This window comes from Plectropomus leopardus, chromosome 8 (assembly GCF_008729295.1).
Source record: "Plectropomus leopardus isolate mb chromosome 8, YSFRI_Pleo_2.0, whole genome shotgun sequence".
Classification (NCBI taxonomy): domain Eukaryota; kingdom Metazoa; phylum Chordata; class Actinopteri; order Perciformes; family Serranidae; genus Plectropomus; species Plectropomus leopardus.
Window position 1 is genome coordinate 3,168,826 of NC_056470.1, and position 24,442 is coordinate 3,193,267.

At 40.3% G+C, this 24,442-nt stretch overlaps 1 protein-coding gene across 1 annotated transcript; it reads right to left on the reverse strand.

The window, feature by feature from the left end:
• Nucleotides 1–4,429: 4,429 nt before the first annotated feature.
• stk35 (serine/threonine kinase 35) lies at nucleotides 4,430–23,882 on the reverse strand. Its single transcript, XM_042491736.1, has 3 exons — nucleotides 23,133–23,882; nucleotides 19,173–19,988; nucleotides 4,430–6,193 (listed from the first exon to the last, which is right to left on the reverse strand). Exons 1-2 carry the CDS (start codon nucleotides 23,677–23,679, stop codon nucleotides 19,246–19,248), a joined length of 1,290 nt encoding a protein of 429 aa, XP_042347670.1. The 5' UTR covers nucleotides 23,680–23,882; the 3' UTR covers nucleotides 4,430–6,193; nucleotides 19,173–19,245.
• Nucleotides 23,883–24,442: the final 560 nt, after the last annotated feature.

Sequence of the window (24,442 nt, forward strand, 5' to 3'; positions counted from 1 at the left end):
AAAGGTGAGCTGAAAAGGTGAAGATGAGTAGCTGGTTCCATATAGCTGTGTTTCTATGGAAGTTTCTACTGACCAAATGCTGCTCCTTGTGGCATGTCACTTTGTTGTCATTGGGAGAATGAAATTGAGAAAGGAGAAGTCTTATTTAGCAAGATAAAATGCCTTGACACTGTTGCATCACCTCACATCATGAACACACCACAAAGACACTTTGAGTGGTCAGAAGAATAGAAAAGCGCTATACAAATGCAGTCCATTTACCATATACTACAACCAGCAGCCAAGCCACACGTATATTGTGCACCTGCGTGAAAGCAATGACACAGTAAAAGCACATTTCAATGTATTTCATAAATAAATACATATAACATACCTGTCTAGCAGGAAGAGGGAACATTCAGCATTGCCATCTGTTGACTGACAAAGGTAGATTTGTATGTTATCACTTACCCTTGTAGCTTTCTGTTTTGTTCTACCAGAAGTTCTTTTCTTTTTCTCTTTACTGATCCTGTCCCAGTGTGACCACAACATACACTCAACAAAAATATAAGACCTCTTTTATGTACTCAAAATATATTTATCTCAAATTTTGGTTACAAATGTTATCAAATCTGTACTAGTGAACCCTGCTCCTTTTCAAAGACCTGACACCTAACAGGTGTGAATGGGGATGGTCACAATAAAAGAATACTCTAAAATTCATCTGGAAAAAACATTTATTAGGATTTGCCAAGACTAGCACTATAGAAATGAATTTTTTTGGTCACAGAAACTCCAAAGAGTCGGCCAGAATCTGCTGTGACACCATTCTTGTAAAGTGGGACATATCTCCTTCACATAGAGCTGAACAGGTTGTTGATTCAGTGCTGTGGAGTGTTGGCACACCCTTTTGAGAGGCTGTGTGGAGTTCTGGATATTGGCAGATCTTTGCAACATTGGGCCATGCATTACCATGCTGCATTATGAGCTCATGGCGACAGCTGTGCATTTAAACTGCCATCAATACAATGAACCTGTGTTTGTGGTCCATAGCTTATGCCAGCACATACCGTAACCCCCCCACTACGATGGGACACTCCGTTCACAATGCTGGCATTAGCAAACAGCTCCTCTGCACTATACTATATACACCTGCCATCTCCCGTATATGTATACACTGTAAGGCATCCCGCTGTGAGGAGAAAACTTCTCCAAAGTGCCAGATGCTGAATCAGCTGAATAATAGTCTACAAGGGCCAACTAGTGCCATCGGTGCAGGACATGCAACAAAAAAACTAGAGTGAAAGACGTTCACCAACAGCCCAACACTGACCGATGGCCAACTGTCAGCTTGGTGTGTCAGGACCCTTCTAGTGAACGTACTACTACGTAACTTTGTGAGGGAAAATGTAAACAAAGGCTTTTTTTGTCTGCATGCTAAAATCATTTTGTCTGAACTTGCAGTAATTCTGATCCAGGGATGGGTATTAAGAATAACTACATAGAAATAGCCACTTGCGACTTGCTGATGTCCTATTTACTTATGTAGGCCATAGAGAGTGCTCCAGGAATGAGTCATAAAACCTAAAAATAATCTTGTGTTTTAGCACTTTTTTAAAAAATATGTTTTTGGTTAGAGGTCTGAAATAAGGTCTGTGGCTAACACAAGCTCAAGAGACTTTAACATTTGTTCTACAACATAAAATACACCAGTATATAGCGCACTGTGAACTTTGAACGCCAACATTAGCATTTTACCTCTGGCGGTTACATTTAGGCTTCAAAAATCCTGAAAGTGGTGTTCACTTCTGAAGATTATCTTGCTGAACAACACATGTAAGTATCATAAATGTTTGTTTACCACAGAGTTTATTATCTGCATTAATCTAAAATCCAATGGAAAAATCCCAATGGTGACTTCAACATCAGCCTACAGAAAAATTCATACCAGTGGCACTCTATAGAGGCATCAGTATTAAACTGATGTAGACTACAGAGATAGGGTGATAAAATTTACATAATTTAATTAAAAAGCAAAATTGTGAGCTTTTTTGATTAAAACACATACAGCACACACACACACACACACACACACACACACACACGTATATATTTAATCCAGACATTCATAGTTTTGATCATTTATTCCAAGAAAAGTTGTCAAACATATTTACAGCAAAAAAACACGATGCTTTATCAAACATCTAATGGCTCCTGTCAGCGTCATTAACAAAAAGCAGTTCTTATTTAATACAACATACATTTCTGTACACACTGGAAATATGCACTAAAAGAGAAAAGTTCAAGATATTACACACAACTGTTTGAGAACGGTGTGGCTCTGTAACGGTGTTTACAGTGAGGCAGTGAAAGATTTTGCATAGTGTAAAGTGTTTTCAAGTGGAATCATCACTAGTCTGAAAAGAGCTAAATGAAACGGCTTGTACAGAATATACAGTGACAGAGGGGAAGTGGACAGTTTAAGTAGTGATGATGCAGCTGTCAAGATCCTCCGTTAGTCTATTAACACAGCAAAGTCTTTCAGCTATGTTCGCTTTAATGTATACTGAATACTGCAGAGCAGCTCAGAGATTCAGCATCTCTGAGTAAGTAACAGTTTTTCAAAGTGCTACACCCATCCTTTAGCAAAAGTGAGGAATGAAAGTTTCATCCTGACATTGAACATCTTCATGTTTTAACAACAGCATTCAACAACTACAGCAACCATGAGTGTCAACTGCATTAGCAGTGATTGAAAATACCATGATTTTTGTAGTGAGGCCTACACCTTGCAACAATTTTTTTTTTTAAATCAAATTAAACATTCAAAAGGATGCCCTTTCGTCTATATTCACACCCAAATCATCATACATAAAAAAAGTTTTTGGGGTTGTGTATTTAGTCAATGAAAATGGGTTTTAAATATATATATATTATATATATATATATATATATATATATACATAGCAATGTATGTTAGCCCAATACACTGCATCTCACAAAATGTTAAGATTCACAGTTGTATTATACTGTGACTAAGGCCATGTTTCAATGAGACCGGCTGTACTAAACATGGAAAAGTCTTCCCCTTGTGTTAAAAAAAAAATCTGCATTCATATGATGACACTATGAGAACAATCCTTGTGTACAGTTACTTCTGTCACTGTTTGTGTGAACGATTAAATGCAAAACCAGTATTGCCTTTAAAGAGACTGAGAGTAAGGTTTGTGCCATTATCCCCATTTATTGAATTTATTGCATCATGACCACAAGGACATCCAAAAGACAGATTTCCTGCAGATAGTTTGGGGAGCCAGTGGTAGGTTAAAATGGATCTGCTCCGAGTGTGGCCATTCACAACAGCTAGAACACTTAGAGCTACACGTAAGACATGATTGTTGGTGAAAGATTCTCAGTCTTTCAACTTGTGGTAATTTTAAGTGCTATATCGTAGGTGACTGAACACAGGTAAGTTTCTTGAGGATGTTTTGCCTCTCATCCCAGCGGCTTGTTCAGTTCTTAATGCTTAAATTTGGAACTGAAGAAGTCTTTCTGATGAGAGGTGAAACATCTTCAAGAAACTCAAGCAAGTCCAGTCTCCTATGATATAGCTCTTAGAATTAGAACATAGTGGTATTGTCTGTCACCAACAAATTTGTTTGGAACACACTAAGGCCTTCAGGCAAAGACACTGTCCGGCACATATAGCCATCGCCTTATGGGAGCTGCAGTTGTTGAATGCAAACATACATAACTTTAGTCTGGACTATCTCTGTAATATGGCATTAAGACAGAAGTCAACAGAGTTGCAAATGAAAGTCATTCTAAAGGGAAAATCAAAGTGTTACTTCTTGCTAAGCAAAATACCACACAGAGGAGTCAGTCAGTGGTTGGTTCAAGATGGAGAGTTTGAGTCTGAGGTAAAAATCCATCCCAATCAAGCAATGTTCTACTTTTATCAGAAACTAAGAAAATGCTAAGAGGCTGTCAAGGTAGATAGGGATGTTTCAAAGTGCTGAGAATGAGGTAGGACCACACTACAAAATGCCTTAAAGTTACTACTACTGCTGAGTCACTCAACTGAACCCAATGCTACACAGAGCTATGGAACCAGAGGGAGGTTCTGCTCTTTTCTCTGGTCTGTGTTGGAGTATGAAGGCTAGCAGAGCTTTCAAGGTCTTGAGGATGCAAACCCTTTAAAGCCCTCTGTCGGGCTCAACACGGTATACCTTAACAACCTGGACAAATTGGTTTGATTTCTTTCAAAAACATGGTGAGAAGGCAATGAACAGCTTAACAAGACATGGCTTAAAAAATAGCAAGAATAAGTTAAAAAAAGAACAAACAAGAAAATTATCCCCCAAAAGTGCTGCTGTTACATAGTTTTAAATATAAAAATACAGGAATTATAAATGTCGTTTCTGGAGATTTGTCCCTACTTTTTTTTTTAAAGTATATTTTTCTGTATATTTTTCTTTTTTACCAACTAATTTTGAGGTAATTCTCTGGTCAACTTTTCCTGAAATTCATGGGATATTTCTTGCTAGTTTGGTCATTGCCATTTTTCCTCATGTTATTTCCAAAGAAATCAAACCAAACCAACCAACCAGTTTGTTCAGATTTCAAAGGGTTAACCATTATGAGTTTTAATGCTGTGTGTTTGAACTTTTGCATTTTGTTCTTTACATTTTCCTGGAAATCCTAGTTGCTTCAAGTACCATCTTACCTGTGGATCAGTAATGTGTCTCAACGTTTTTGTTAAACCCCAGGGTGCACATGTATATCAGTTGTCATAAATCACAGCACAAACTAGCCACAATTTTTCACAACACAGAGAGATTGCGTGAATGTGTTTTACACAGCATAACGTGAGACTGCAAAGAGTTTGAAGCACTTCAGTACAGAGAGGAAGGAAGGAAGAAAGGGACAGTGAGGACGCGTATCCCATGGCTGCTTTGGGGGATTATTTCCAGATGGCAAATCTTCAAATTTCCTGTGAGTCTCAAAATCAGAGACTCATGAAAGATTCAGCCACAGATTACTCAATACTGCTCAGGTACCAGGCTGTTCCCAGAGATCGACCCATTAAGCCATATTCATATCACACCAATCAGAACCCTTTAAACTCAGATAGCATACAGATCGATGCTCAGAATCTCTTGATGATCCCAAGTTAGCCATTGACTTTTTATCTTGAACTGTATTCAAAGTGGTCTCTAAATTTAAGGAGTCCTAAAATGCCACACTCACCCTCAATGTAAAAAAACATTCAGTACAAAATTAAAAAAAAAAAAACAGCTGTCAGCCCACCAAATGATCATGATTGTTTCTTGGTCATACGTTAATTTAGTAAATATGCTCATACTAAGCTCTGATACACAGATATACAATTAGTCCAAAAGTTGCTCTTTGGATTCAACAGGAACAAATGTCTACATAAAACCAATGTCAATTCCCTGCTGGATACTGTTTGGTTACAATAGCACAGTATTGTATGAGCTGATATAGGCCTGCTACTTCTACGGTGTGAATTCTGTACATCACCTTGAAAAGAACGGAGAAAACATATTCACATTTGTTCTGCCTCCGGAGTGTGGCACAGATCTGCGAAATATCCATGTAAATCTTCTTTACATGAGCATACATGTGACACTGCTTCCACATCTTTGATGATGGTATCTTCATTTGAAGTTTTTCTAAATTTCAGTATCATTTTATTTTATTTTAGGATCCAATCGCACTTAGTGTGAATCATCTTTAAGGCACGAGGTTGTACAAGGCAGCGTAACAAAGAGCTGGTAGAGTCACCTGTTGTTCATTCACACACTATCATCAGTAAAATGATGCTCTGACATTACCTGTGCCACAGCCAAGTACATTACAAATGTTGAGGAAGAGCAGGCCTACTCTGGGGCTGTTGGGAACAAAAATCTACAAATATGAAACAACATATGTCACATATGTTATCACGTCCAGTCAGCTCACACACTGACGTCCTCCACCAGATCACGTCCCCAGCTCCATGGTGACAGTGAGTGGAACTGGATGGTGCTGGAAATACACTGTTGTGTTCTGGTTTGCATACTGTTCCTGTCCAAGAGTTTTGGAATCATTAGCCAGTCCATCACTTCCCGCTCAAATCATGATTGTGGATTCTTCACAGTACTCTCATTTCCTTTGTCCATCTCCGTCCACGTCCATGTAGTAAACAAAGCTGCAGAGACACAAAGTATAAGCAGGTCAGCATGAAACAGCAAGAAAACAAAAACAACTGCAAATGAGGCTTTAACTCTAGAGCTTTCATCATCATTCCTGTAAGTTAGAATAACACTGTATGAGGGCCTTCTATGGCCCCGTATAATAACACCCAACCATCCCAGACATCATGTGTGGAAGCTAATGATTCTGCACTAGTTACCATAGTTGGAAAAAAAGGGGATAAAGGTAAGGCTGTTTGCTGCCTTCATTAATTCACTCTACAACAGCTGAGAATAACACATTGATGTGTGACAGGAGCAACTGCAGAGAGGCGAGTGTATGCAAATGAACTGTTAAGTTTCACTGCGCCTGACATTTTACTGCTCCGTCTGTGCCCAGAGTACACTCTGTAGTCGGAGATTGTTGGACCATGAATAACTGAACAGTATTACAAATAGTGCTACTATGAACAGTCCAGCTCCAAATTATAAAGTCAATAGTAATACATATAATATATTATATTAGCACAATATCGGCACATCATTGGTATCAGCAGATATTGGCATTAAAATGAAATATCGTAATCTGCCAACATGCTGATTTCTGCCGATATGACAAACCAATACATACATTTTTTTATTGACAAAGTGAACATGTACAAAACATCAACCCTAAGTTGAGGTATTTTTCTTATTTTGCACAATAAATTAATATTACATGCACTGAAAAGCATTGTATTTTATGTCTCCATCTGCTGGCGAGCCATCACAATAATATAATGTTAATTCCAATAGAGAAGAGATTTGATAATTACATAAAGTGGGTGGGCAAAAAGTGTATACATCAGTATATTGGTATCAGTTATTGGCAGAATGAGTTATTTATTGGCATATCGGATATTGACATAAAATCCAATATCATGCATTTCTAAAGCACACCTCCTTCCTACGCATTAAGGTGGTGTTAGCAGCGGAGCACCAGGCAGATAATAGTAAGCAGCCCAAAAAGACAAAGAGGATATTGACAGATATCATGTCATATCCAAGGCAGACCCCTGAACTGAATCAAGTCAAAATGTTATTGTTGCAGACATTATGAAATCCACAAATATTGTAATCGTATTTACTTATTTATTTATTCATTTTTTATCTCTCTTCCTTATCCATATCCTTCTAATGTCCTGTTCTTAACATAATTTTCATGGTTTATTTTATTTGTTCATCTGTCTCTTATTCATCTGTTTTTATCTTCCTCTCTTTGTTTTGTCCCCACTGATGTGATGTCGTCTTCTTATAGTATTTCTTAGATTATTTTTATTGACTTTTATTGTTGGATGCTCTAAAACTTTATTCATTTAGTACTTTAACTGCCTTTTGGGATCTGTCTGTTTTATCACTTTCACTTGCTTTATTCTTGTTGCTCTTTTGTGTTTGCATTTTGTTCTGGTATTTCTGTTTGACTTTTCTAGACCTTTCTCTGTTTGGCATGTTTGTTGTATTTTATCATTCTCTGAGTTCCTGCCTTTGCTTTGTCTGTTCAAGCACTTTGTAAACATCTGCTTTTATATGTGATATTTAAATAAAGTTATTGTTTCTATTATTGTCCAGTGAATCAATATCATATTGAATTTTAATGAAAATAGTGACTGACACCTGTAGCTGATGATAATGGGGTGACTGGTTACTGCTTCTCCATCTACCTGCAGCTAAATGACACCCTGACACCTGTGTGTATTTTCTGCCTGTAGATATGTCAGCGTTTAGCTGAGTGCTGTGCTCAAATAATAGCCCAGCAACTGGCGTGCCACAGCTAACAGGGGTTTGTTCCTCTCCTCATAGGTTGCATAACCTCACAGCACATGGTATGAACACAAGTGGGTCAGCTTAGCAGGAAGTATGCATGTTGGAGATGCTGAATAAGGGATGATGTGCTTATGTCACTGCTAAGGTTGAGCACTTCTAATCCCACACATGTGTACAGTAAAAATACAGTACACTGTTCCTAATGTGGTGTTATTGGAAAGAAAGCGTGCTCTAAAAAATGAAAAAGTCATTCAGATATGATGACACAAAATTCTTCTTCATTTTGAGTTGAGAACTTCTAGGTTCCCTCTCAGATCACTCCAACATCCATGCAGAGCTGTCAGGACATAAAGCATCCTGACGAGCTAAAAGCCCGGCACTATCGATCTGTGTCCTGGTCCGGGGGTTGACTGAGGACACCGCTCACTCATTTAATCTCCTTTGTTTATCTCCGAGCTCTGGACACGCAAGAAAGTCCAGTCATCCCTGACATGAGACATGTTTTTCTTTCATTTGTCATCATACTCTGACAAAATTCTTCTTTAAAATCAGTGTTGTTGTAAAGAGCAGCTGATGAGTTGATGGTGCCCTGAGGTGTCTGTCTCAGCTCGCTGACGTGGCTCTAATGCCTCAGCATTCAGCACTTGTTTTTACAAGAGCAGCTGTGAGGGAATGTTGTACCTGTGTGAACTCTCTGAACGCACATTTTACAAGCATGCCTCCCATACTTGACGATACACTACGGTGGAACCATACTTAAATCTGGATGGATACGTATTAGGCATGGGCTGTATCTTTTTTTTTTCCAATACCTTCAAATCTTCCTGACATTGTACGGGGTATATGGCATATTATTTGGCATATACATTGTTGGAAAGCAAAAAACATGGAAATGACCTGAAAAAGGCTTGAAAAGCACTGACAACTGACAACATAATTTTTTTATATAATATCAATATAACATAAGGAAGGGAGGAAGGAATTCACATTAATTTTCTCACAGTACAAAGCACAAGAAAAGTGTTGACGAGCCACTCACTGTAGAATGATGCCACTGCACTCCTCTGACAGCAGAGCTTCACAGTGCTTTTATGCAAGATGATGTTTTAGAAAATCCTCTCTATGAGTCTCAACCACAGACAGGGAGCTGAAGAAGCATACCACGCTGCTTAAGCAACTGCATAGGGCTCCATTTGGAGGGAATAGTGAGAGGGTGATGGAGCTAAATGCAGATAACACCCACCACAAATGCATGTGTGTCAGCGAGGTCATATGACTATGCAGTGAATGCTGGTTGTAAGGACACTAGATAGAAAGGGCAGACAGTGTTTTTTGCTCCTGGGCCTGGAAGGGCAAGATGGTGTGATGTGTGACACCTACTGACATGTCTTGTGGCCTAAACTTACCCGTAGCTGTCTGAGATGGGTCGCCAGGGTTGTAATTAACATAAATGGCATTCTTTTGCCTTTATAATTCATAATATCAGCGAATAATGCACTAAAGCAGTCAGGTTTATAGCCTATAGGCTATGATGACGCAGCAGCCTGTAGCTCCTTGCTACATTTTTGCTATATTTTTCTATTTTTTAACACCATGGCCCCTTCTGCTGAAGCATAACTTTTCTACAATCGAGAAGCTCTTATCAATATCAGGAAAAGTTGTGTGAGGTTTGGACTGAATGCAGCAGACAGTGAGAGGATCCCCACATATGGCATGCGCAGAAAAGCTAGTTAAAGCTAGCTAAAAACCGAAAGCGCCAGAGAGGGAGGAGAGTCGGCATCAGGGCGAGGCTGAGCCGACTTGGACCGAGAGCTGTTCCTCTACCAAACCTTCTTCTGGCTAATGTCCAGTCAAAGGAGAATAAAGTAAACAAGATTTGATTGAGGCTCACTCAGCAAAAGAAAATCAGAGACTGCTCTGCGCACATCTTCACAGAGACATGGTTAACCCCGAACATCCCAGATCAAGCTGTTGCACTGGATGGACTGCCCTTGTTGGGAGCCATAAGGACACAAGACTGATGGAAATTCAAAAAATGCACTGCAGGAATTGAATGATGCCATCAGCAGCAACATGGTCAAGAAGCCGGATGAAGACGTCCCTGGTGTGGACAGCCTGTACCTTAGACTGATGTATGTCACTGCTCAGGCAGCTGTTTGACTAACCTCAAATCGCCCCCTCAAGGATCCACATTTTTCTTCCAGAGACACATATAGTCTGGCCAGCTGTTCATTACATTCTCAATGCATTAAGGTCCCAGTGTGCTTTAAACTAACCAGTCCATATGTCTTGCTGTCTAAAGACAGCATGTAAAGGGGGAATAGTGGTGCACATAATTCTGACAGTATAAGGCATTTGTGGTCTTGTCAAAAGTGTCTGGATTTTGCTGGCCCACAGCAGTCATAAGCTGATCATCAGCCAGATTTTGATTAACATCCCACTGAGCAAAAGATACTTTACTTTGTGTGGTCATGAATACTGTAAAATCATGAAACTCTGCTGCTTTTTGGTTTCACACAGGACACAAACAGCAGTCTCCTTGTTGAAAGTCCCTCTTTATTTTACCCATCCACCACCACTCCCAACTTCCCTACATGGACTCTCTTGCTCATTATACTTTGTGTTTACACCAGAACAAATAAATCCTTATTGTCTTTGCACTGGCATTGTTTTTATGTTGCCACAATGAAATTTTAACACATTTTGTGCCCACCACAAAGTAATGGGCTGTTAGTCCTGAGTTCCTCTCCACTTCATACATTTTATGAGACTGGGCTTTTTTGTTGTTGTTGTTGTATTTAGAACAATCAGACAGTCCAGTCAGTCAGCAATCTGTGCTCTGACTGCTGCTGAATGCTAAACACTTTAAACCTTACATAAACAATAAAAAAAAACTTCTGGTCAAACTGCCGCTTAAGTCAGCATATCGTTTTTCTGCTTATTACTCTGTTGGAGTTATTACTGCTTCATAAATTAGCAAGACGAGGAAACACGGCGGATGTCATAGCCGCAGGTCCTGGACAAACTTAGACCTGCTGCCTCCTCAGCCACAATGCCCGCTATTTGTTGTTGCATAACCCAAAAGCAGACTACCTCGTAAAAAACCAGTAGAGACCGGTATCTTTGGGGAAGTGGCGTGGGCTGGTTTCTTGAAAGCACAGGACACTGTGGCAGCTCTCGATGTTAACCAGCTGGAGAGGGAGTGTTGCCGTTTTAAGAGAGGTGGTTTTGTGGCTGTGTGGCACGCAAAACAACACACTGCACTTGGCTGGCATTCACAAAAAACGTTTCATTACATAAGTTTAGGTGCGTGCCTCCAAGTTCCTCTTCGTGCAAAGAAGCACTCCAAGCAGATCTAGAGTTGGACAGAGTACCATATGATGATCACCTTTAATAAGCAGTGGAGTGGACAAAACCAATAATGACATTTCAAGGCTTGGGATGACAATCAGAACTTTCTAATTAAACAGAGTTTGCAATAAAAGAGAAGTGTAACTCTGTCATGAACAGTTATCCAGAGTAGGTCCACGTTGTTTTTTTTCACTGTTCGTTTGTTCCACCTTCTGCATAATTTGGCTAATTCTGCCATCTTGAAGTTCTCATTTTGTCACAGGGCAGAGCGCACAGTCAAAAACAACAGTGACAAAGCAAATTCAAAGATTTTAACAAAATATCAGAGGGAGGAGACCACTCCCTGCTTTCCACATCAGATGATGACTCTGTCTCTTTTCATTTATTATTTACAGGTCCAAATGAACCCTGTCAGCACTTGTAGAACCCTTCAAACAATATGAACTGTTAACACAACAGTCGAACCACAGCACTGAGGAGAATCCATTACAAAGCCAAAATATTACCACGTACAACACCTGCAGTCAGTTCAGATGCTGTGCTACAGTAGACGGTGCGCAGACTGTGAGGAGATTATCACGGTGTGAAGGGTTTAGAGCCTATTAGATCCAACACAGCCACCATGAATGGGGACAGCCGAGTGGAAAATACATGTGGATCCGTGTTATTGCAGAGCACTTTGGGATGACAGGCAGTCCTGCACTTTAAAAGGTGCATCATGAATTGTAAGATTTTTACACACAAATACTTAAAAATAAAGATAGGTCAGATAACTTTCGTCTTTATCTCCAATTCAACTTTTGAATATGAACACGAACACAAACTGGTGCTCCACCCGGATCATTTGTGTAAGAACTCAGTTCTCTGAACCCTGAGGGCCCCTAGGAAATATTTACAAGCTTTTCTGCCACTGAATGCTCACTTTTACAAGCATGTTGCATAAGAACACCAATGCGCTCATCACACCCACCCCCGAAATCTCATAAAAGGTAGCCTCCCTCTGGCATTTCTCAGTCCCTCCGTAATACCCCCCACTGACAGAGCCAAAACAGAACATAGCATACCCTGCCTTCAAACTGCTGTCCAAACCACTTCATTTCCTTTCAGAAAGCATGATCATCATTCTCTCAGACCCTACTGGCTTTGTTTAAAATGTGAGTTGCTTTCAGATAAGTTGGAAGATACATGCAAGAGAAAATCCTCAACCCTGCTTGAAGGCATCAATATGTTTTTTACAGTATGTGGAAGCATGAGGACAACACCCTGGAAATGCCTGAACTTGTAAAAAGCCTGTTCATGCTGTCAGTGAAGTCAAAAAGGATTCCCAGAGTAACGCCTGTAAATAGCTGGCAGGCACTGAGAGGACAAAATGTTCCAGACGCAAGCCTCTATAAGCCGTGAACCCAGAGCAGCACTCTCATTGTCCAGCAGAGGAGGAGAGGGAGGAAGGGAGGATGGAGAGAGAAATGGCCAGGGGGATGTCCCTCTGAACAGACATACACATGGATTTGATATGGTGCTGAAAATACACATTTTAGAGGGATTTCCCAATCCTAATCCATGTCATGAAATATTCAGCATTTGCCCAAACACTGTTTCAAATGATTTTTATATATATTGTTACATAACACACCACAACATCTTCTCTATAGTCTCTTATTTTAAATACAAATCACTGAGCATAACGGCCTTACAGAATTAAATCACTATTTCAGCATTTTATTTCCTTGTGTGTGTGCGCCTTTTTTTATCAATCTGTGTCCCCTCTCTAAACTCAGATGTTTTTGCAGGTCTGTGAACGCAGCGCAGTTGGAACTCATCTTGAGTTCTTTTTCGCCTAAGTAGCAGGTTGAGGAGTCTGAGTTGCGGAATGGATATTTGAACAATCAATGCGGTGAGATGATGTGTGACAAGAGCTGCTGCAGAGAGGCGAGGGTATGCAAACTTTTGGACCAAGCACAATGAACTGTAAAGTTTCACTGCACCTAACGTTTTACTGCTCCGTCTCTGCCAAGAGTACGCTCCGTAGTCAGAGATTGTAAGGCCATAATTAACTGAACTGTATTACAAATAGTGCACCTATAAAAAGTCCAGCTCCAAGATGTTTTGATCGTGGCGGGCTGCCACAAATACATGAATGTGTGGAAAACCCTGCAGTTATCACCCCCATAATCAAATATTAGCCAGGCTGTATAAACATAAAAAAAGGGAGCACGATAATATCGGCAAGTCATCGGCAGGTATTGGCTTTCAAATGAAACATCTGAATAGACCAACATGCCGATTTCTGTCGATATCACAAAACTGGTTTTTTTTTTTAATTGACAAAGTGAACATGTACAAAACATCAACTTTAAGTTGAATTATTTTTCTTATTTTGCATAATGAATGAATATCACATACATTGAAAAGCATTGTTTTCATGTCTCCATTTGCTGGTGGGCCATCACAAGAGTATGCATAACATAATGTTAATTCCACTACAGAAGACACTTGCTGATCGCTATATTAGATGGGGAAAATGTGGATATCAGTTATTGGCCAAATTAGTTGTTTTCATTGGCACACTGGATATTAGCAAAAAATTCAATATCGAGCATCCTGAGATATTAAGTGAAAAACAACTTTTATCATCATTATCACTATTTTTGCTCTGCTATAGCTCTTGAGTCAAATAATTCTGTTAACAATAAACCATGAGAAACTTTTTCAAAGGCAATTTTGATCATGAAAGCCATTTATAAAATAAAGTGACAATGATTAGGTTGTTGAAACATCTGTAGTGTTGAGGAATGGTGACTTCTCTTTATGTTCTATCAATATTAATGTAATAATTGCTTTGGGTACTAAAATGGTCTGACTGAGCCAACCAGCTACAGACATCACTTTGAGACCTGCTGATGAGCATTTGTCATTCTTTTTAGGCTTTTTGTTGATGAAATTTTGAATTAATTTGGACCAAAAAATTGTTGGTGCCTTAATCAATAGTAAAAATCATCAAACTGTATATTATCTATCCCCAAACTGACAGGACCAAATCCCATAGATTCCCAAAAAAGACAATATGAGTGCCATATATCATCCCATCAGCCTAGAGATTGTGTGCGTGTTAAATCCCATCAGTGATGTGAGTATCGTCACTGTGCTATCATCAGCTGCCCCCTTAGTTAACCTGTTCCTGACATAAATACACAACTGCCCGCCCCCCTCCCTCTGTGTTTACAGCCACTAATCCCTCCCTCCAACAGATGACACTTCCAATTGAACCAGTGCAGCATTGTGGGCCTGTTGCATAACACACCAGCCGCAGGAGAACGAGGCCAATCTGCAGCAGCGGACTTGCACGCAACAACCTTCGGAGACTGTCCTGCTGACAGCTGGGAGCTGAGAGGGGTTACATGACAGGGCGAGGGGGTGGGGTCTCCGGGCAGCGGCTTATAATAAGGGGTTAAGAATGATCGTAGGATTGGAGGACTAATTGTCGAACAAACGCCGAGCTTAGTCCTGGTCAATGGAGGGTTCAAGTTCAAATAAACAGACGGACGGTTCGGGTCACTGAGCATGCATTCAGCAGCTGATTGATGTGCAACAAGGAGTTTCCGCTCTAATTAGCAAACCGAAATAATCAACTTCTTACAGGGACACTTTTCCTACACTGTCACTAAAGTTATTTCCTGCTGAGTAGGCATGTTTGTTTTGGGGGGGGGGGGGGGGGGTTATGGCAATTCTAATCTGACATCCAAAATGATGAGCTAGTGAATTTAGGACATAACTGAAGACACAATATGTAACATTTCCGCCTTAAAATGTCTATGTTGTGTATCTTAATTTGAGTTGTATACCTACATTATCCAAAATGTTTCTAACATTGTCCAAATCCATAAAAACCAGTCATTTTATTCAATAAACAGAGCTTTCCATTCTATCACCTGTCAGTGGCATCAAATCCTCTTTAACCCCTCCAGTTGTTCTAATTTCAATGGAAACACGGGAAACACCAGATGACATGTCAATGTATATCATACAGTGTCACAGAATTTTACTCAAACGTAAATAATTGCATGCCATTTTGCAACACACAAATTCAGTGAAGGACTAATTTATTGATATGATATTTCAATACTGATCCGGCAACTACAATGTGCTACTGTGACAAATGGCTCATGCCAGAGAACAAGCTAATGTGTATGACTAATGCATGACTTTGGTGTTTTAAAGGATTAGTTTGGATTCATTTAAGTCACACAATAAAACAAACAAAGTAATTGAGGTAAAATAACAGTTTTTGCAGTCTGTTGGCTTTGAAGGAAGCATAGATAAAAGCTTCAGTTCCCAAACAGAAAGAGTTGTCTGATGGCAAGGTAAAGCAGTGAAAGTACATGATTAAACGTAGTGTGAATAAAACATTCATCCGTGGCTGTGCTTTCAGTCACGTCACATAGACTATTATCACAAATGGTGATTTTTTAAAGAGATATAAACATGTTTCTTTATGGTTGTTTAACAACAAAGACAGCAGCTCCCATAATCCCACATTACTTCATTACTTACCTTTTACCCTTCATTTATCAGAGAATATTTTCAGTATGTAAGGTTTCCTACACATTTATTTTATTGTGGAGGCCCACCACGATTAAAACTTCTGCTGCCACGCATTGATTTTATACTGTTCAGTTATGCATTGCGCCAGTCTCTGAGTGCAGAGCATATTCTGGGCACACACAGAGCAGCTGAACGTCAGGCACAGTCAAAATAAAACCTAACCATTGACTGCTCTTGGTCTAAAAGTTTGCATTCATCCTGCTGTAGCTGCTCCTCCCATCCATCGATCTGATCAATGCTGAACAGATCGATTGATTAATTTTCCACACCATGACCCAAAGTCTTCAAACTGCCATGAGGACAAAAACAAAAATGTCTGTTCAGCCAAAAGAAGTTAATGGGAGTAAATATCATGCTAACAGATGTGTTAGTCATTGCTATTTCCTTCACTCTGGAAAAAAAGATGCAGCAGCAACATTGAGAGGTCATCTCTCACAATCCACAGCTGTATGAATGAAGAGGCTTCACGCAACTGGACATGTGGAAACTCATTCCAAACATCTAATCAGTGGTTAGAGACAAATAACTGCATTGCCTTCCTTGCAAAGCCAACGAGGAAACATGCAAGTCAATAACTGAGCAAGCAGCAAGTAGGGATGCACTCATCAAAAGTGACTCGTCAGGATATTTTCTGATGGGAAAGCCTGAGCCAGACTGTATTAGTGACTTATGTAACAGTCAGGATATTGATAGAAACAGATGTCAGCATTCATTGTTTTCATGAGATGTCATTCACAGGCGTGAACCAGTAAAACTTCATGTATGCCAAAGATCCTTCACTATTAATGCATCTCTGTCTCAGCTCATGGCTTCCTGTTTGACTCTCTCTCTCTCTCTCTCTCTCACACACACACACTCTCACACACTCTCACACACTCTCACACACTCTCACACACTCTCACACACACTCACACACACTCACACACACTCACACACACACACCCTTACTGTTAGTATTTCATTTAAAGCCAGGCTGTTTGCCCTCAAGCCCAGGTTGTACTCTGCTTCGATGCCAATAAAAAATCGTCCTCCCTACTGCTCACATAGCTTTGCTCCTACACCGCCCTCTCCATCCCTCGATGTCATTGACACACCTCCTGGTAGCTACCTTTAACTTTTACTGCGACAACAACAACTTGTGCACCCTATCAACGTCAGTCATCTTGTTAACTTAATCTATAGCTCAATTTTGTACTGATGTCAGAGCAGTAGGTCCGTTCACTCTTTTTAATCCTGTTTCCTCGCCGCTGACGTAGGAAGCTTTGGCAGAAATCAGGAGCAGCAGTCAAGCTTAGGAACTATATTTAAAGTGAAGGGACTAGGCTAGCACGTCTTGTGGTGAGGATACTTAAGGACAAAGGATAGTTCTAGTTTATAACAACTTAAGTTTTATTCGTCAGTTTTGTCCGTCATTCCCATTAGTAATAATAACGCTATACTAAGTTCACTGATGAATACTTGATGCGCCAGAGTGTTCCATAAGCACGGACAAACGGCTGGACATTAAAACCTTCCCAGACCACAACTTTCCCATTGTTTCAAGTTACTTCACAGCCACTCTTTGGATATTGGTTAATTATAACCTGTACCTTTCAAATGGACCAATGATTTTTGCCATCAAATGTTCGTATCTTATGTTAAACATGCTGAGTTAAAGTCAGCAGTAGTTTAGTTCTCTGTCCACCACAGCCAGTTCCTGAACATCCTGTCAGTCAAAGAGACACTTTGTCCATCCATCTTTATATCCAGTCAATGGTTGTAACATCCATGACAGTTTACAAACTGCTACAGTGTCAGTTTTACCTCCAAATACCCGCTGGACTTTGCTGTAGTGATGTTGTCATGTTCCCACATCTCAACAGTTGCTTTTGTTGAACAAACACAGTCATCGTGATTACTAGAAATGTTGAACAAAATTACAAAACTTTGATGCAGATTCTGCTTGGGCGGTATCACAGTATTACAGTATGCCAGGTATTAAGAAATCTTGAAGGTATGTTTTTCAAGCCACCAGAGCTCAGTCCCCGGTCTCTACGGGTAAAACAGGCAGCTGATCTGACAGACACAGCGGCACCCAAAGGTTGAGGGAGAAGTTACAGGACTGTAAACAGCCAGTGGCCAGCAGACAGAGACAGACTGTGGGGAATAACAGCATGCTTTTGACATCTAACTTGGAGAATGGTGATTGGTGGAACAGTGGACTTACTAACTAGATACTAGCAAGAGTAACAAGACAATGTAGGTGAGTTTTATTTTGTTTCTGTTGAGTTTGAATGAAGTGTGTTTTATGATGAGCTAACAACGCAAGTAAGCCTTCCATAACTGAGAGAAAGTAGAATTCAAAAGGTGTACAGTTGTATTTCTCTGTTTAATAAGGAAAATAGGTGTGAGAATATTACTTTTCTTAACATTTTGTAGATTTCTATTGTGTATTAGTCTGAAGAGCTGAAAGTAAGTCGCGCTTTAACTATATACCCCGATGAAATTTCAGGAAGGTATGAAAGCATGAAATATTGCATACCACCCAAGCCTAATGCAGATTGTAAAAAAATATTGTAATTATGCTTTCCTTGAACAATGGAAATATATAGTTATAAAATATCAGGCACTATCCAGTTCCAGTTTGACCTCTTAGAACTCATGCTAGATGTTACTGGGTCTGTGTCATGATAAAAGGAATAAAAGAGGCCGAACACTCATGCTTTGCCTAGTTGTAATCCTGAAATTTCTCACTTGAACTGTGCTAAAGTCAGTCGGCCTACTGAAATAAACAAAAGATATCTTCTTTCGTCATTGTAGCAGAGAAGAGCAGTAAAAGGACATTTCTGAAGCACACACCAACATGTAGTAAACCAAAGCAAACAGTGACTTGACCACCAGTGGCTGTTCAATGAGGGACGCTCCAGCCGGTGACCGGGACATGAGAGGCTAATGGTGTCAGCTGAAAGGAAGATTACCTGATTTCAGCCCTGGGTCAAAACCGGTCAGTGCTCCCTTTAAGCCAGTGGTGGTGAGTCCTGTGTCACAGAGGAGCCTGCAGGTTTTAAGTCTCTCTAATCAGTTCAGCAGCTCATTTTGGTGACTGCTCCTCCTCTCTGGTTAAATCAGTGAAATTAACAGTTGTGTGGTTTGGTTGGGTTAAAAATCTGCAGCTTCTTAAGTTGCACACAACTGATTTAAAGATAGCATTCCTAAAAGATAGGAAGACTGTAAATGAATTATAAAGAAAGTGGAGCTTACCTGGGAAGGAAAGGGGTCCCTCCTTTGACTGGTTAGGGTAAAAAAAGGGGAGGTTTTGGGAACTAGGGGGCTGTCACGCAGCACACGTGACTTGGTCCATCCGCACCTCCAGCTGGAAGGCATCTGGTCGGTCCTGAGGGTTGACTGCAAGCATATCCTGGAGGAGTTTTTTCACCCCCTCAGACATGGAGCTCCTGGCCTTCTGAGGGATGTGGAGAACCATCTTGGGGTTCTCCAACAGAGCCTCCCCGACAGGTACAATCTCTGTGCCCTGCCGTATATAGGTGCCCAGCAGTTCACGCTTGGACTCTGCATCAATGAAAGTGATCCTCTCAATCATCGCCCAGATGATGATGCCCAGGGCAAAGATGTCAGCTTTGGCTGTGTAGTGGCCCTCCCACACCTCAGGGGCCATGTAGAAGTCCGAGCCACAAGCTGATGACAACCAGAACTTGTTAATGTTGATGATGTTGTTCTGGTTGCTGCCTCTGCCGCCCGCTCCCGCTGCAGGGTGTTCTTCCATGTTTTTGGAGTTCATGCCTGCACAAACTTTACTGAGGCCAAAGTCGGCCACTTTGAGAACAGGTGAGCCAGATTTCTGGGAGATGAGAATGTTGTCTGGCTTCAGATCACGATGGACGATGTTGTTCTTGTGTAAAAAAGCGACTGCACTCGTCAACTGGCGCATAAAGCTCCTGTTGGTGTGGGGGTCAGGTCGGCGGGACAAGATGTACTGATTGAGGTCCCCACCCTCGCAAAACTCCATGACAAACCAGAGGTAGCACGGCTCGGCTGGGTGACCCAGGATGCGCTCCCCTGCAGCGTGCAGATTGAAAATGGACAGATTTGACCAGATTAGTGAGATAACAGCAGTTAAACTGTAACATTTAGTCTGTTCATTAAAGCTAAGAGCAGTGGTGCTTCATAACAGGACCAAAACAAGTGTAAAAACACTCACTCTACACTCCAAGCCCAACGTATGATACACAAGTCAAGTACAGTGCTCCTGTCATTACCATTTCACCACAAAATCTGACATGCTAATTCATTTCTGACTGATGGTCCCCCATAATTTTCTGCAGTTAAAGGTTCTTGGTAAGTTGGTAAGAAATCATCCCGAGGAAACAACAACCATGTTCAGTGGTTTGTGATTGCATGCAACAGACAGTAGTGTGATCTGTACCACTTCAAAGAGTGCTGCATTTTAGGTTTCAAACCTTAAACCTTTGCAGACTAGTCTGAAACGCTCACAAGCCTTGTTGTTCTCAGCTAACTCTCCCGCAGCATCTAAGGTTCAGCCGAGGTGGTGAACCACTTGGATCCCGATACATCTACTCTTGTGATCTATTTGCTGTGAGGCAGGACCAGCATTGGTTTGTTGTTTTGTATGATTTTATTTCTATTTTAGCTGTTATTTGTTTGCTTGTTTATTGTTTTTAATGTCTTTGTTCATGCTCGGCATCATTAAATATGAGGGTCTCCCTCAATTAATTTCTGGAGTCTTAAACGATAGTTTGACTGAATTTAGTGAGCAGATGACAATTCAAACACAAGCACATTAGTTAAATCTATGACTTTTGCTGTGAAATAGCACTTCTTCAACTTTTGCCCTGGAAATGGCTAAGCTCTGGTAGGATTGTAAATAATGCACACTAAAGTTAGACCAAAACTGGATTTTGAGCAAAATGATGAGATCAGTTAATAAAATTGACAGATATTCATTCCATTAAATAAACACACAGTTTTATATGGATACTGGGACATGGTAAAATATTCATATTATATCAATCTTGTTATATGAGACTAGATATCTTATTTTTTGTAATTAGTAATATCCTAAGTGTTGTCTTTTCCTGATTTTAAAGGCTGCATTACAATAAAGGGGTCTCATTTTGCTCACTTACCAGACTGTTCTGTTATTTACCTTTACCCACTTAGTCATTATATCCACAGTATTGATGATTATTAGTCAAAAAATCTCATTGTGTAAATATCTTTTGAAAGTATCAATATACAATTGTACAATATCATTGCAATATCAATATTGAGATATTTGGTCAAAAGTATTGTGATATTTGATATTCTCTGCATATCGCCTATCACAAATGAATCGCTTAACATTGAGTGTAATGATATGTACATGAACAGTCTGTTTATGAGGCCTATTCTGGTTATGATCATATTCAGGATATGGTGTTTACCTGATCCCAGAGAGCTCAAGTTATTCATACTCCCCCTATACATCCCAGTTTCTTTCAGAGAGCTCAAACGAGCATATTCAGGTTTCTCATAAACGAAATATGGTGTTAACATGCTCAGACACATGAACTGGATACTTGAAAAACCAGATCATAAACTGTTTTTTCATGTCCATGTAAACGGACTTGTAAATTTTTAAGTAACAAAGATATGCAGCCAGCAGGAGTCCTAACTGAATAAAAACAAACTTGACAGTTAGCTTTTAAAAAAAAAAAAAAAAGAAAGAAAAGAAAAGTTTTTAAAATGACCTCAAACATATTTTTACTCTACTGACATTTATTGTTGCTTGTCGGCCAACATGCCGCTCTTAGCATACCGTATCAATCAGGCTCTATCAGACACTGGTTATCTTACATAGCATTTCTACATGTCTACTGTTTCAGATTTATCATATAAAATCATATTATACAACTCAAAATTGACAGCAAAACTGGCTTTCAAATACTGCACTGCTCCCCCACACTGAGCTGCCCTGACCATCACTCTGTGAGCTGTTGACTACTTGGCTTTACACTTTACAAACTAGGGTAAGTGGACCGAGACAAAAGACAAGAGGACATTTAGATTAAAAAACAAGCCCTTTGTGTTGTTATCCAAGTCCTACAAACATTCTGTTGGTTTGATGGCTGCAAAAAGATGTCATCTCCAGATTAATATTTCATTTCAAGAGCCAGAATGGTCACACTTACATAACAGCCAGGCTAGTAAAAGAAAAGAAGCAAATACTTTAAACTGATTCAGTTGCAATTCTCATTTTTTAACAGCACAGGTCAGCCTTGGTATTGCATTGCTAAATTTAAATTTGATAAAGATATATTCACCAGCTGCAATCTTCTTTTCCTATTAGCCTTGCTGAGCAATAACAAAGGAAGTGATAACTAGGTCAAACTGGAATCATGACAACAATGATACACAGAGAAAAGAATAAAAAATGTAGCTGTCAGAAGATAAAGCTGCAGTATTTCATAATAATATCCCACATCACACTGTAAAATCATTATTTAGTGTCTTAAATTTCTTTCAACAAGCAATGGGTTAACATGCTGCCAAGTAGTACACTGTGTTCTCTTGTGAGCTGAGGGAAACACAGTGTACTCTCTGTGCCTTCTATAGGTAACATATAGCAACATCACTGAGAGAGAGGGCTGCAGGAGGAATTTAGGTTACTTTTAACTGAAAAAAGCCCTTTAAAGCCAATAAACCTCAATATCATAAAAGGAATTTATAGATAATTTAGATAATTTCCCACATTTGTTTGTACAGGTGTAATTACATGTCATTCAAACTAAACCATTTATGTAAACAATCTTCATATGAAAAAAGTGACTGAAATAACTGTATTAAGCAATTTTTAATCATTCTGTGGCATGCATCTGAGTGTCCATTAAAGCAAAACTATTTTTGGTGACACTTACTGTCAGTAACTACAGACCATCAGTGCATGTTTACATAAGCTGAAGAGACATTTAACCAATGTGTAGCTGAACACTTTCAGCTTTTTTAATACAAGAGCTCCTGAAAACTGGATTTAACTGGCAAAATCATTGCCACCTTATTAACTGCTTCAGTGGGCTATAATCATACAGACATGCAATTTGATGTTGGAGCTTTCTTATATGTATATTTTCTTTCGTTATTAGTAGTATTGGTGTAACTGTACTGCTAGCAGCTAAGGAATAAACATGGCAGTGTTCTCTGTACCTTTCAGTGATGTTTCCACCAGGCGCAGGTACTGTTTGGACCTCTTGTTTCCATGGCTCATCTTCTGGGCCAGGCCCTTTCTCTGCAGGACACACTCCTCTAGCTGGACCACATTCTGGTGTCGGTTCTCCAGGCTCGTCAGGGCCCAGAACTCGGCCAGAGCCAGCTCGACGTTTTCGGGGGCGTCGCATTGGAGCCTCTTCACCGCTACCCTGGCCCCTGTTTTCCGGGCTATAGCTTCATACACCACCCCGTAGCTTCCCCGGCCAACCTCCCGCAGCAGGCTGTACCGTGGAGTCACCGCTACGGCGGGCTCCAGCCGGTCATTCCGGAGGAAGCCAATGGAGAAGCAGTCGTCGTCCTCTTCCTCGTCCATGGGCTCCGCGCGGTTGTTGTCCTCCACCGTGAGGGAGCGGAGGACTTTCCCCACATCCCGCTTCATCTTGACGGCCACGCTCCGCCTGCAGCCCCGCACACCGCCGCTTACCTGTCTCCTTTTCTTCCCGTCGCAAATATCCATAACTTCTTTTTTGTTGAAAGTAAGCATGAAGGGAGGATGGTTTTATCGTTCATTACTTTAACTCTAAACTAAGAAAGTTTGACGTCCTTCCGTCTGCCTGCTCGATGTTCGCGGAGGTTAAACGCCAGCCTGTCAACGATGTGGACCTCTTTTGCTGTTTAAAATGAGAAAGCTAGCGAAATGCTACCGCTGTGCAGCTGTACGGACTATTTTCCCTTCACAAACAAAATGTTCCAGCTCCAGAGTACACATAGAGAACAGAGGGCGGGCTGTTTTCTGCAGCCGCGCGCCGATTGGCGGAAAGAGGAAAGAGCTCGCGGAGATCCCGCTATGGTCAAAGGGGAGGAGCGCGCTAAAGCTTTGTTTTTATTTTCAAATGGGGCATTAATCATGATAAGAGTCCGTTGTTACTGAAGATTATTATTTGTAATGTTTGTGCATTTCATAAAATGTTCTATTTCAGGGTAAATCGGCGCGGATTTCTTTATCCGAGCTCTTGGCAGCAGAGAGGAACACAGAGAGGCGGGGGCACGTGTACTCCATGTGTAAAGGGGCACGCGTACACCATGTGTCCGCCCCTTCCCTCCCGGCGTCACAGAAACCATTGACAAACAGGGAACAAAGGTAGCTGGGATGGTATTTCATCATGAGTGCTATATCCCAAGATATTTTGACAACAAAGAAAAAATTTCATAGATATTGCTTTTATTCTATATAAAAATCTAATTGTTTGTCACCTGTTCAGTTATAGGTTTGTAAACTGTGTTTTGTTCTTACTTTTTAAAATTTC